Source organism: Sporothrix schenckii (genome assembly GCF_000961545.1).
Source record: "Sporothrix schenckii 1099-18 chromosome Unknown Cont42, whole genome shotgun sequence".
NCBI lineage: Eukaryota > Fungi > Ascomycota > Sordariomycetes > Ophiostomatales > Ophiostomataceae > Sporothrix > Sporothrix schenckii.
The window spans coordinates 973381-987358 of NW_015971143.1; the positions used below are offsets into that span (position 1 = coordinate 973381).

The 13978-nt window shown below is 50.1% G+C and overlaps 1 protein-coding gene across 1 annotated transcript; it reads right to left on the reverse strand.

The window, feature by feature from the left end:
• Positions 1 to 1788: 1788 nt before the first annotated feature.
• SPSK_01468 (C6 transcription factor) lies at positions 1789 to 4352 on the reverse strand (the record flags this gene model as incomplete). Its single annotated transcript, XM_016728380.1, has 2 exons — positions 1789 to 4078; positions 4180 to 4352. 2 exons carry the CDS (start codon positions 4350 to 4352, stop codon positions 1789 to 1791), a joined length of 2463 nt encoding a protein of 820 aa, XP_016589835.1.
• Positions 4353 to 13978: the final 9626 nt, after the last annotated feature.

Here is a 13978-nt window from a genome sequence, read left to right on the forward strand (position 1 = left end):
CCTGCGAGCTCCGTGCACATTGCATACCAGGAAACCTTATTTCTGGGTGCAACACGGTCCTTTTTTGTTTTGTTTCAACCTGAACTCCATGAAGGCTGTTAGAGCCTTATCTCTTTTGGCATTTTGGTGTAGCTGCATCTTACCCCTCCATCTCATAAGAGCCCGTGCAGAGCAACAAAGGCGGCATCTACGCTTGGGCATCTGTGCATTGCACCTCATGTTGAAGCTACCTACAAACATTGACCAAGGCTAGAAGCAATCCTCCGATGTCTGTTGTTCTCTGCTTCAGGTATTTTCTTAGAAGCATGAAACACGACATAGTTGCGCTTAGACTTGGCGTTCAACGACAGTATGATTTCAGGCCTTCTTTGTGTTTTTTTTTTTTTTTTGGTCTCTGGGTCGTTTCATTCACAGAAATATTATTCAGGTAAATAAGAAGAGGCATATCGGAGCATGAGAGATAAAATCATATATGATATGAAGAGTAGTCCATAATAATAAAAAATAATGCAGTCTATTCGCCTACCCCGACTTTTAACACCTCGTTTCAAAAGAAACGCCCGACATTCATAAGATCCCCATGTTCCAGTCCCATACCTCGCACCTCGCACTCTCCACAACAACATGACGGCCAGGGCAATCGAACGAAACAAGTGCCGGATGAGATCGAAATGAGACAATAATGTACCCTTCCATCGTCGTATGAAAGAGAAGGAAGGGAACGGGGTCTGAGACAGACTGAATCTTCCCCGCATCCAGAGAATAATGTGAGGGGCTGAGCGAGGGGTGCTCATACTTTTTTTTTTTTGAAAAAAAAAAGTGCGGGGTGCATACAGTGTGGCAGGGGGCCAAGAGAAGAATAAAAGGGTAAGTTATATGACCTCGACATGGGAAACCAGTCGGGCCGTCTTCCCAAATGAACGAGTGAGGTCGGGGAACGAAAAGAATGATTGACGGATGCGACGCTAGACATTCACAATAAATGTGTGCTCAAACACTGTAATATTTTTTATGTTTTAGTTTATTTTAGTTTTGTGCAAGTATAGATCATTGTTTTTTACGCAAGTTACATTCATCGACGCCGTCCTCATGCCATGTGGCTGGGCTGGCAACAGCTCATCCTTGGTTCTGGTTTGTTTCGTTTCAAAGAGACATATGCACGATTGTATGCATCTCCGTGTCGGTGCGCAAATGCGGAACCGGAAGGGGCGTTTTGAGTAGTAGCAACAGAAGTAGTCTTTCATCACAGGCGGTGACACAAATATCAAAGCCAGAAATCATTTGACACACTAAGGAGATAGTGAGGGAAAGAAAGTGTCTCTTAATGAAAATCCAGCATTCAAATCAAGCGGGAAATATAGAATAAAAATCACATCAGAACAAACGGCAACGTGAAAAACGAACCAGTCATTATGGGGCCTGAAGACCAAAATAAACATAAAAGTCGAAAACGAAAGATAAGAAGACCTGTCCCTATTTTTGTAGCGGTGATATTTCCACAGAAAGGTATTTCTAAACTCCAAATCAATCAATAACAGGCAAGACACAAACGAAGTATAAAGAATCAAAACGTCTCAATCAAGAGTCAATCGAATTAAAAAGTCAAGAAAACCAAAAAAACCAAAATCATTTTCAAAAAGTCGTGAAAAGCTCCGTGTATATTTGCAAAAGAGTGTCGTCGAAGCAACCGTGAGCGAGGGTCGTAAAAGTAAAGAGCGTGTATCATAACGAGTGTAGAAGTTCGTAACGTAGTAAAAGCGAGTGTGCTGGTGGTCTTCAAAAAATTGTTTAATGGACAAAGGGAAAGTTGCCACCTGAGTAGTGGTCCATCATCCTTTGGTCCATGGGTATCATACCGTCGTGAACGTTGTGGTTGAAGGGGACTGCTGTGGAGGCCTGGGCTCCAGCGGTGGATGCCGACACGGTCGCCCCAAAGTCCATGTCTTCGTCCTGGGTCCAGTTCATGCCGTCAAGGTCCCAGAGTCCTTGTTGATCCAGCATGCTGAGCATACCAATGTCCGGTTCGAAGCCAATGGGCGACATGTGGAACTCAGACTCCGCCGCGCCTGCGGCCGACGCCGCGTGGATGGCGTTGCTAAGCATCAGGCTATGCGACTGCTCATTGACGAGATGCTGGTGCTCGTGTGGCTGCTGCTGCTGTGGATGCAAATTCTGGGCAGCGTTGGTGTGGATGTGACTGGCTGGATGTGGTTGTAGCAGGCCGGGCTGGCGTGACGCCTCGTACATGCGTAAGACAACCTCTCGGCTACGACGTGCCGCCAGGGACCACTCCTCCATGGCCTCGAGCATAGCCAGCACGGACTCAATCTGCTTGTGCCACTCGGGGACACGTGGGCTGGACCACTGCCAAAATATGGACACGAGGGGCACCATAGCAGCCTGGTAGACGAACCAGACTGCGTTCCAGCCAGACATTTGGTTGCGAGACCATTCGTGCGAGATGTCGTCGATAGTCTGCTTAGCCAGCTCGCGGCAAGTCTCGACGGCTGCAATTTCGGACTCGGGGGCATGTGTCTGACCACTGGATGCCAATCCCAAAAGTACCGGCCGGTGCAGCAGCATCCGGAGGTTCTGGTAGCGCCATTTCATGATGCAGCGAGCAATGTACAGAGGCTCGGCACAAGGGTCTGTCGTGCGCAGGAGCCATGGCAAACCCTGATACCAGTTCACCAGCTGAGCGTCAAGGTCGCAGCGGTCGTCAAGTCGGAGAAGTGGCGAGATGGCGAGCATGTCCTGGATCTGCGTGGCGATCTTGCAGAACTTGATGTTCTCAATCAGCGGGAGGCTGCCGGCGTGCTGTGCGGCGTCACGGGCGCCTGCGATACCGAACTCGGGGGACTGGATGTTGATGGCAGGGCCCCAGCGTCCAAACGAGGGTCTTCCCATGGTGGTCGTGGCCCAAGTATCGAGGCAGAACAGACTCCACCAGGTCCGGCGGCGCGTCTCGGCGGCAGCGACGTCGGTCGTGCCCCCATGGGCTAAGCTCTCGCGGTGCAGACCCAGGGCGCTAGCCATGCGAATGGCAGCACCCAGAACGGCATTGGCCATATTGGGACGGTTGATGTAGTGGAGGTAGTAGCCACCGATAATGGCTAAGGCTTGCACCGTCTCAATGTGGCTGCTTCCAAAGGCGTCCATCGGTAGGTACTCCATGGCTTGATTGTAGTAGGTGAAGTGGCTGGTGTCCTCCGACTTGGTGCCGGCCACACTGCCCATGGCAAACACCACGTTTAGTAATGCCAGCCACGGCGCATCCGACCGCTGGCCCTCGAGATAGTCGGCACGGAACGCAGTCTCGTCAAGCATGGGGATGAATGCATGGATGCGTTTAAAGTAGGCGTCTATCAGTGTCTGGCCCTTCCACGACCAAGACACGTTTTGTAGCTCCTTCCGGGTTGCCGATATGCCCGCCGCACTGGTGGCAACTTCATGTTTCTGGGGCTGTAGGCTCTGTTGCGGTTTGGTAGCGGGAATCGTGTGCGACATCTCAACGGCGTTATGAATGGATGCAGATGCGAGAGACTTGCGGAGGCCGGGCTGGACTTTGAGCATGACCATCAAAGCAGCCTTGATCGAAGATGCACCGAGATAGGATGTCTGGCGGTCGACTGCCAGCGACAGGGCATTCACGTCGTCGGCCTCTGCGGGAATAGGATCATGGTCCCGGCGCTCTTCGTCCCATTCGGCACCGCGGGTCGGGATTTGTTCGAGGCTGGACAGCGTTTGCTCCGATTTGAAGCAGACGGGCGACTGGAGTTCGTCGCTCATCGATGCAGACCTGAGAGGCGGCGATGGCAGCGTAGTTAAACCAGGTTCACCGCCCGCGGACCGGTCCAGTAGAGCAAGAAGCTCTGGCCGCGACAACGGTAAGAGGGACTGCGCGTCGTGGCTGGGATAGAGCCGCTTTAAAATCGACCGACACTCCTCCAGCGACTTGGACAACGCTTCAAGAGTCTTGCGTGAAGGAATGACCCTTTGCCGATGCTTGTCATAAAAACACCGTTTGGGTGCACGGCTAGACAGGCACTGGCCGCAAGGTTGCTTGCCATCGCACCGACTGAGGGGGGAGTGATGTGTCAGTGTGCGTTCTAAAGGGGTGGGCGCCTAAGATTCTATTGCCGGAATAGAACTTGGGATATATCATTCCATTTGACTTACATTTTGCGACGTTTGCATTCGGCGCATGCATGGGGCGTTGTGACTCTCTTGGAGGTGTTGGTCGTGGCGGTTTTGGTGCTGTCCTGTGAGTCTGTTGACTGTTTCCGCGGTGTGACGCCCTGGAAGGTGTGGAACATGCCAGCCTGGGTCGCCACTGGGATGGTCGGCGCCATGGTGGGCAATGTGTACAGAGCGGCAGGTGTGACTCTCTAGCAAAGGCAATTTTGATTTTGCAACTGCGCCAGGGATCTGGATATATGTGATGCCGGCAAGAGTGAGACTGATTGAGACAGATTGAGGCAGAGTGAGTGAAAGGCAGAGTGACAGGAAGATTGAGTACTTGCTGAGAGGAGTGAAAAGTGAGTTGTTAGAGAGAATGAAGTGATGGTTGATTGATGAAGACCAGGATGGCGTGAACGAAGCTCAATGATGGGGAAGGGGGGAATGGGGAATTATTTATCTTCAGTGACTAGTGTGCAGATGGAGATCTAGCGAAGCTGGGGAAATGGAGTGGGGTGCAACAAGGTAGGTGATGGAGGGACGTAGAATAAAAAGAATACGCAGAGCAATAAGACAATGGACGAATAAAGCAAAACATATAAGACTGAGAAAAATATAACAAGAGAAATTAAAATAAGACAGTACAAGAACGACGAGGACCTGATTGAGATATGATGTGGAAGTGACTTGGCGACGGGAGGCAGACATGCCCTGAGATGCCCTACTCCACATCCCGTTCGTGGAGACGGGCAAGTCGAGCAGAGCAGACGAGAAGGCGCATGTATGAAGACGTTGACTCGTGCAGGAGGCGGTGGAATAAATCCCGCTAGTACGAGGGTATTCTGGGGAACGTCAGGGGATGGATGAGGGGGCCAGAGAAAGTGCCAACGCACTATTCAAAGTATAGTGCGCATAACGGGCGTTCTAAGGTCGGAGCATGGTAGGGGTGCCGAGAAAAAAAGCGAGGTGTAAATAAGAATCAGCAAAGGAGCTGTGGGAGCGCGAGGGAGCGCGAAGGAACAATATGATGGATAGAATCATCACATATGAGTGAGAGGTAAAGTAAAACGAGAGGCCCTCGATAATCACTGTGGGAAAACCGCAGATAGCAAAGAAAAGCATTGCCGCGCAATGCCGTGCGTTGTGCATTTAGAGGCGTCTGAGCTTCATTGCGCCTGCATTTGAATAGCGTTTCTGACAAGGCATATATGGGCGCATATAGCGTACTGACGGCTGGTGCGCGTGTGCCAGACTGCGTACGGAGTACATGGACTGCACATGACAGATAGCGAGGCCGACCGGGCGAGGAGCACGACGACACAGAGCAGCCCTCGGACAGAGCGCAGAGACCAAATGCGTCGAGCTCAAGCAATGGGCCTTTGCGGCGTACGTATAGTGCGGTATGGGGGTATAAGACGCGGGACGTATTGCTAGAGCGGCTGAGGGCGAGTGGGAGGGCGAGTCTGAGAAGGAGGGAATGCTGCTTCTGCGCGCACGGGCAGACACAAGATGTCAGCAGAGAGCAGAGCGCAGAGCGCAGAGTGCAGGAGGAACTCGATATTGGGGGACCATTATTACTCACAGGGGCAGAGTCGCAGACTCGACCAGCCACAGGCACGGAGTGGCATTGGCCAGCATTGTTCAGGTACATACGGTATTCCTGAGGAGGGGCGGCTGGATGTGGAGATGGGCTGCATTGCGGCGCGTGTCGCACCACTTGGACCGGAGATGCGGACAAGAAAACGGGAACATGTCAAAAGAGACGCATTTTTGGGCGTTTGCATTTCACGATATATTTAGCAAACGGGCATCAAGCAACAAACCAGCTCCTTCCCTTGATTGTGCAAATTAATACCGATCCGGAAGGAAGCATAGGCGGCGTCTAACGCAGCAACGACGGACATGTTGAGCAGGAACGACGATATGCCAGGAAAGCGCACTCGTAATGCCGGAAAACAGGGCAGGTACGTGATGGGGCACGGGGAGGGGCAAGCCTTGCTCTGGTAGGCGAGACAGGAAAGAACGACGCGTGCCTCCCAACAGAAGACCAACATTGTGTGGTTGTTTCAAGTTTCGGGGCCAACAAGGTCCAGGTTCTGTAAAAGGAAAGAAGGCCATGAGGACGCGGGAAACAACAACCAAGGAAACATACACCACGAAAAGAAGGAACGATCAAAGCGACGCACGTCCAGATCACATAAGAGCGATCATTGTACACCGTACGTCGTATGTCGTCCACGATATGGACGTTGTGCCCGGCTCTCGAGAAAAAGGTCATTGAGCAGTCCACATGCAGATCCCTTGCCACCAGTGGTAGGGCATTATTTAACCGGCCATGAACGAGGCAGCTGAGAGTGTATTTTTTTTCCGTTACGAAATACTCGAAAGCTTCACAGGGCGTACAAGCCCACATACTCAAAACGGAAAGCAGATGTAATGAAAAAAAAAAGAGAAGATCGCCTATTCACACGGAAGGAAGGCTTTAGAGGCCGCTAAGGTCGCACCTACCTCAAAGTTGACAACTACGGATCGCCCCTTCCTCTGCGAAAAGAATGTTTTAAAGTTCTTCTAGTGATGGGGCATGGCCTGGCCTCTCCGGCAGTATCTCTGATGTTGATCCAGGTTCCTACCAAGTTTGGAAAGAGGGGAACCTGATCTTACACGGAGTTGTAAAGAAGGTTGCATTGAAAGAAGGCATGCCTGGCAAGTGCGGGCTCGACCCAGCGTAGTGCAGCGCCCACCACAAAGGAAGGATGGCCCAAAACGGCAGTCGACGCCGCCACCAACAGGCCAGGCCCTGTGTGCTTTTCCCTCCAGTCGCATAACACGCATTTTCAATCTGCGACGTAATGTTGTCAATATGCTGCCCGTTCTGCGCCAACTCCGTTCGGAGTCCTCCACCTGTTTGTCTGTATCGCTCTGCCGTGTAAAAAAAAGGACGATGGACTTGCGAGGTTGCCTGTTATCATTCGCCTTCTCATCATCGCCTTCGACAGCAAGGACCTGCCAACTCGGTTGTGGCCGTTGATCTACGGTTCCTAGACGATCAGCCTCCGATTGAAAGAAACGGGCTACAAATGAAGGCGAGGCGAATGAAACGAGGGGTATATTATCGACCTGAGCTTGCTGCCTGTCACTGGGTACTGGTGGGTTGTCATTCTTTGTCGTTCTTGTTTGTTAGAGACAACATCGACACGCTTCAAATCTACATCCAAGGAGACGAGCTTGGTGTTGAAGAGCGCGGGAGGATTTCCTTGGCCCGCTTCCTGGGTGGTACATGATTCATTTGAGGTGTCCTGTCTCTTTTGCATTGCGTTTTATTCGCTGAACTGTCGCCAGTAAAGAGAGGCGGCAGGTTGCTTTGGAATAAATCAAGGAGGATACGAAAATAAACGGACAAGAGAAGAATGCCATTCGCTGCTTTGGATGAAATGAGCCTGTGAAATATCAACGACGACGACGACGACAGCAATTACGACAGCAAATGTACGAACGGCTTTTAAACTACCCATCGTGTCATGTGCACCAGATGGGGGCCAACGGGCGGCCGTTTCTGCGGCCAGTGCTCAACCTCATATCGGTCTTCATTTTCGCAATCTCGCGTCCGAATTCTGGGAGTCCCTTTCCTTCCCTTCTTTGATAGCTGACGGATACTTGTACCGTGTTGTATTATTTTTTTTCTTCATTTCTGGTCGTCCGGGGCCGTCTGGGGTCTTGCACTGGGGCTGGAACTCATGCTCCGGGTACTGTCACGTTCTAGATATGCCTTTGTACTCATATACCAGGGCCTTGCCTGCCGCACAACGGACGGCGATGGCAATGAGGCCCCGCCAACAATGTGTGAAAAGGGACAGAGCGTGGAGAAGCCAAGAATATGTACAAAGGGACATGGCACAAGACGCGATGACTTGCTCGACATATGAAGGGATGGAGCGTCGTCACGGGTAAGCGTGTCCGCTGTTTTCAGTACCTGACTGTACCTTTTGTGCCGTCTTGTCCCTTTCTTTTTGCTGACCTTTCCTGCTCCCCTTTCCAATACAATTGTATTATATCTCTGAGAAGTCTAGACATGACTTTTTGCCACCGTACTGTCCTCGTGAACGCTTCTATCGTCACCGAGGCCCTCACTTGATATATTGTTATTTCAATATGTAAGACTCCACTCTCGCCAAACTTTTGTCCTCAATTTGCAGACACCTCTTCCCGTTCCTCCGGCACAAGCCATGGAATATTTGATGTACGTAGGCAAGCTTCGTCCTGAACTCGCAGAATTTCATGGGCTGTAGACTGAGTATTCTACTTTCAAGAAAGGGGACTCCTTTCGGAGATTTTTTGAGTATGAGAAGACGCCTCCTCCTGTCCGCGTAGTGTGCCAAGGCCCAAGCTTTTTGCTAATTTATACATTCTGCGGTACTCATGTCTGATTGGATCTATCATATCCTATTTCATTCTAGCACCATGAATATCCTCTTGTACCAGCCCCATCTGCAGGCAGTAGATCCGGGCGACGACACCGTAAATGAGGAGATTGTAAAGTGCGTGGCAAGAATGGAGTAGGAACATCGACCGGAGGACTCGAAAGGGTGCCCGGCGCTAAAGTTTGAATTCGTCTCACGGCACTGTTGTCATAATTCAAAGGTATTATGTTGACTACACTACAGTCGCAACCATACAAGTATAATAGAAAATAAGGTAGTCTCACACAATACGTCCATGTCAGACGATGTTTAAATTTTCTAGTCATCCAGTCCGCAACTCGTGCATCCTCTGGCTGGGCTAGAGTGAAGTTTCGGGTGAGCCGTGAAATGTATCACATAACGGACAGTCAGACAATTTTTTTTGTTATTTTTTTTATTTAAAATAAGTTCGGTTACCCGTCCCGGATCTGATATTGGCACTCTGTCTACCCCCAACATCTCGTGCAACATCAGAAAAAGACGCACTCACCAGGCCGCCGGATCTCTGTGCATCCGGCGTGGGATATAGTCACGTTTTTGGCCAAATGTCTTTTGTCGTTCTGTGTTTTATTTACGTCTGCATGCTGCAAGCGTTCTGGATAGACGGGTTCACTGCGCCATTTTTTCTACTTACCTCGGCTTCCTCTGTTTGCATGCGTCATTGCGGGGGATAGACAACAAGGATGCACCAAAGATATTGAATATGCGCCCACGACAGTGGCGAACATGGCTGTTCTAGTCCGACGTTCGTTGCATCCTCCATGTCTACTATTGTAAAAAAAAACTTTGCCAGAAAGCCGTATCCCTGCACCTTGCCGGCAGCTGTGCCACAACAGCCAGACTTTGCAATAACAGACTTTCAGGCCAGTTCACCAACACGTACGACGTACATGCACAATATGTGGTTTGATTCTTTTCACCAGGTTTTAGATGATTCGATCGGCGCTGTACGTTCTCTTTTTTCTCCTCTTCCATCCTGCCATTAGCAGTGTGTCCCAAAGGCATACAATCCTCACACACATTGAGGGTATAAGAGGCGCTTTTATACACTTGGCCTTTTGAGAAGCGAGCCGCCCTTCGCCATTGAAATAGGAAGCTCCAAATCCCACTCTATTGTTGGTTTGCGGGAATCGACGAATGAGGAAGCTTGTTGTGCCATTGCCCAGTAATGTGCAGATACGTCTACGTCTAAATTGACATCTGCGGTCTGGGCATTCGTCCCTTTGCTTTCGGCATCTGGATCCGCAAGCACGTTGTGAGAGATTTTCGAGTCACTTGTATGGCCGCATCTTGGTTCTCAACCGTCCACCGCGGGCAATAATACAGTATCGCTCCCGTTAGGTGTGCACACCTTCACGCGTACCTTCAAGCTATCCACATATCGTGACTGTAGCAAGTGGTGACTTTAATCCTGCCTCGTCTATGGCATGCGACGCTGCTTAGTGGCAGCTATATTCATTTATTGCTAGATTGAAATCGAAGTAACTCGAGAAATAGGATGTGATGGAAGATAAAATAAAGGAAGAAGAGTGTGATGGGAGCATTGTAATAGTCCTTCAAGCATCATAACAGCCCACAACATATTCAAGGATTCAGGACGAGACGTCGCAAGAATATTGCACTTCCTGTCAGACATGGGATGCCCGGAAAAGGATGAAGTAGATATGTCCCTCAGCGTCTGGAATCTCTGGAATCTCTGGGATCCTTAGGCGCTGTGGCACAAACGGCGTCTCCGTGCTGCTGTCGACCTTGATGAGTAGACGATTTGCGGAGGTTTGCCAACACGTGCCTCAATCTTGGCTTCTCGCGCCGTGGCCCTGTGGTAGATGATTTGAATTTCTTACGCTGTTTAATATCTTGGAGCTGCACGATATAAAAAGGAACCGTCTTGTGAGACAGGATGCGTCCCCTCTGGACGGCATCTCGTATTTTGAGCCGTGGCTATGCGAGCTTTAGTCGAGGCCGCGTGAGCCGACACAGGACGAAGGAGGCAGTAATCAAAGTACTCGGCGCGTGGGAGGCAAAGGACGTCTACGTGACAGAGACGGCAGAAAGAGAACGAAGAAAGATAAAAAAAAAGCCAAAGGACTGAAAGGGAGACGAGTCACAGCGTGCAGGCCAAAAAAAGGACACAATACTGACCCGTCTCAGCATTGCAGAGACGCACATATTAAAACCCAGCCGCCCCAATTTTCGCATGTCTTTCTCACCAGTATAACCTCTCTCTTCTCTCCACGACTGTACGGAGTATCTCTCACTATGATCATCCCCTTATGTCCACCTGTTCATGTCTGAGGCGCTGCCATGTGAAGGTCATATATTCCCAGCACTCTGATTGGACTCGACAGGCCCACCTATAACCATTAACACGGCCTGCTAATATTGCTTGGCTGTCTATTTCTGAAATCGGCTTCAGCATTTCCCTCCTCCTGTCATTTTTCTTGTTCTCTTGCTATAGCTTTGTCTGCCCCTGTTGCCGTCCACTGGAAACTGGGCAGACCCATCAACCTGAGGACGATCATATTCATGCTCTGTCACGAGTGGCTTGGGGGCTGGTCATCCCCATCTTTAGTTGCGGCAGCCACCCGAGCCACCCTTACCCCAGAATATTTTGTGCCTCCCATGACACGTCGCAGCGTCGCGTTTTTGGAGTAGATTGGGGACAAGCGAGGGGGAAAAGCTGATCGGCATGCGACCAAAGGCTCGACGTCCCGTGTTCCGGAAGAGGCCCATTTGTCTGCTTCTGCGGTTTCTGTACCTTTAAGCGCTTGCCCGACGTGCGCGTGGTCCTTAATCTCCGCCATCAACAAAATCAAAATCAAGATGGGACACAACGTCGACAAGCGGTGTTTTGCTATTTATCGACGTCATAACTATCGTCGCGCACACTGCCGCTTGCAGCAGGTGCGACCAACAGGTTCAGGATGACAAAATGGGACAGCAGCACCAACCGCCACAGTCCTAAAAAGGAAACAATTCCCCCACTAGTAGTAGAAGGAGCCAACGGCTGGATGTCCGGAGAACTAGGCAGGGGCTTCCATTTGGCTGCAAGGCAAGTGCTACCCTCACAAGTTGAGCCTGGCCATACCGGATTTGTTTTCTTCGCCCCTTTTGGATTCGACGTCGTGGGAACAGCCAAAACGACACTCACGCCTCGCCGCAACAACCAGCGCCCAGTACCGTGTTCATCGCCCAAAAGAGGCTCTCCAAAGATGCCGCATTTTGTCTGCTCACATGATTGGATCCGGCATATGAGATTGAATGGATGTGATGACAAGGCTAAAAAAAGAAAAAAAGAGACGAAAACAAGAAAGAAAAGAAAAGCTTCAAGTTGTGCTGATTTACCAATCCGTCGATCTGTAATGACATCGTCGTTCTTGTTTCTTCTCTTTCTCCGTCCTTTTACTTCGGGCGCGTGCGAGGCCCGTCTGCCCACGATGCCCGAGTTAATTTAACAAAGTCCCGACAAGTCGCCGCGCCGTCCACTCAGACAGCTGCTCGACCGCGTCGAGGTTTTGTTACATGAAGAGAGGAGACTACGAGAAGAGGAGGCTGGAAATGTGGAAATGCGCCCCTGGCAGGTCTGCTTTTGTGTGGTCTTATTAATATAGCCTGCCATGACATTTCGCAACAGCCATTATGATATTGACCAACTTTGACAACCTATCATAATGCGGCGGCAGCCAAAGAACACGCTCGAGCAATGTGACTAGACAAACCATCGATCGACTCGCCACACCGAGAGCAGCGGCCAGACGGCCAGTCGCCCAAGGTGACCCTGGGAAATGATTTTACGGTTCTCACTTGCAATCAGCCGGCCGGATCAACTAACTCATTCTGGATGAAGAATATAGCGAGAGGTAGCTTTACGGCATACCTAGAGTTGAACAGCTACTTGCATAAGACTACTCTCGTACATGTGGTGTTTATGGGGCGCTAATGCCGTTGTACCTGTACACAACAGACATGCCAGTTCTGAAAGCCTTATAGCATGGACCCTCTCATTGATTGCTTGACTACACAAAGTCACTTGAGCCACCGCGTGTCGCCCGATATACCCACACTGTATCAACTTACACAACGCGCGGCGTATGTTCACAACCTTAATTAGACAAGATATGCTATGCTCTGTAACGTCACGTCTGATTTAAAAACACAAAAGGTAAGAAAGGTTCAGAAATAGATCAAAAATAGAATGACATACGTTATCTGAATAACTCGAGAATTCGACTTGTCAATTGCCAACAATAGACCTCTTGTTTGGACATTCCAGCCAAAGATTTCAAAAGAAGTGATCCTATTTGTATTTTAACCCATTTAATCCACTCAATGTCTTTGACTTTGCGATATAAATAAGCACCACACACAAAAAACCGGCTGTAACCTATCAATGTGAATGAAGTCGAATCTGACGATTTCCATGACAGACTAGACCAGGGGTGAAGGAAGGGACTGCGGTGAGAGCCGAGAAAGGTCCCATACAGTCGTTGTGATTTCGCCTTGTCAGGTAAGACCACTTCGCCTCCTCACTCTCATAGAGGCATATCGGGACACGCCTCCGGTCGTGCCTGGCCATAGAAGCCACGCGATATCGCAATTACGCATGAACGGATAGTCTTTGTGTTCTTAGTCAAATAAATAACCCGAAAATGTGGCCGACAAAATAGTAATAAAACTAAGACAAGGAGAGCACATGCAAGAGCACGAAAGTCGAATGGCAAAAAAGCTTGGCCTCCTTGCTCATCTCGGGTCTCCTGTCTCCTTTATTGACCCTGTTTTCTAGTTGAGTCAATGTCGCAAAGCCACCGTCTCGTTATAAATTCGCCTTTGATAGCATGGAAAGGCAGACGACGACGTCGTATGGTCAAACCTGCTGCTGTTTGAGTGTGGTGCTGAAGTATCCCGAGGTGGTAACATCGTATCATCTCGCACGGCATACGGACCGGTGCCGAGATCTTTGACCCATGGATGACGGCTGCCGATCCCAGGACATGAGGGTCCAATGTCACAGTTGTATTTTTTACTTCTGTGGCCTTGTTTTGTTCCAAAACCCCGCTCGCGACCTTTACTCCATCAAGGACCATGCTGTCACAGAAGTGCAGCGGCCTTGATACGTCAATGTTCGTGGCAAACATAACGCAGCGAGACACGCAACGTCTTTGATTTCGAGATTCGTAATCGTACAAAATCGTCGCCGCAACCATCGTCTCATGTTCTGCCCAACGGAAAGGACGCGCGGTCCGACAAATGCTCCGAGCCGGTTGTTGATCCCTTCTGCTGTTGTATTTTCTTCTCAACACGTCAATGTCTGGCCGTCTTCATTTATCTCACTTACAAAAATT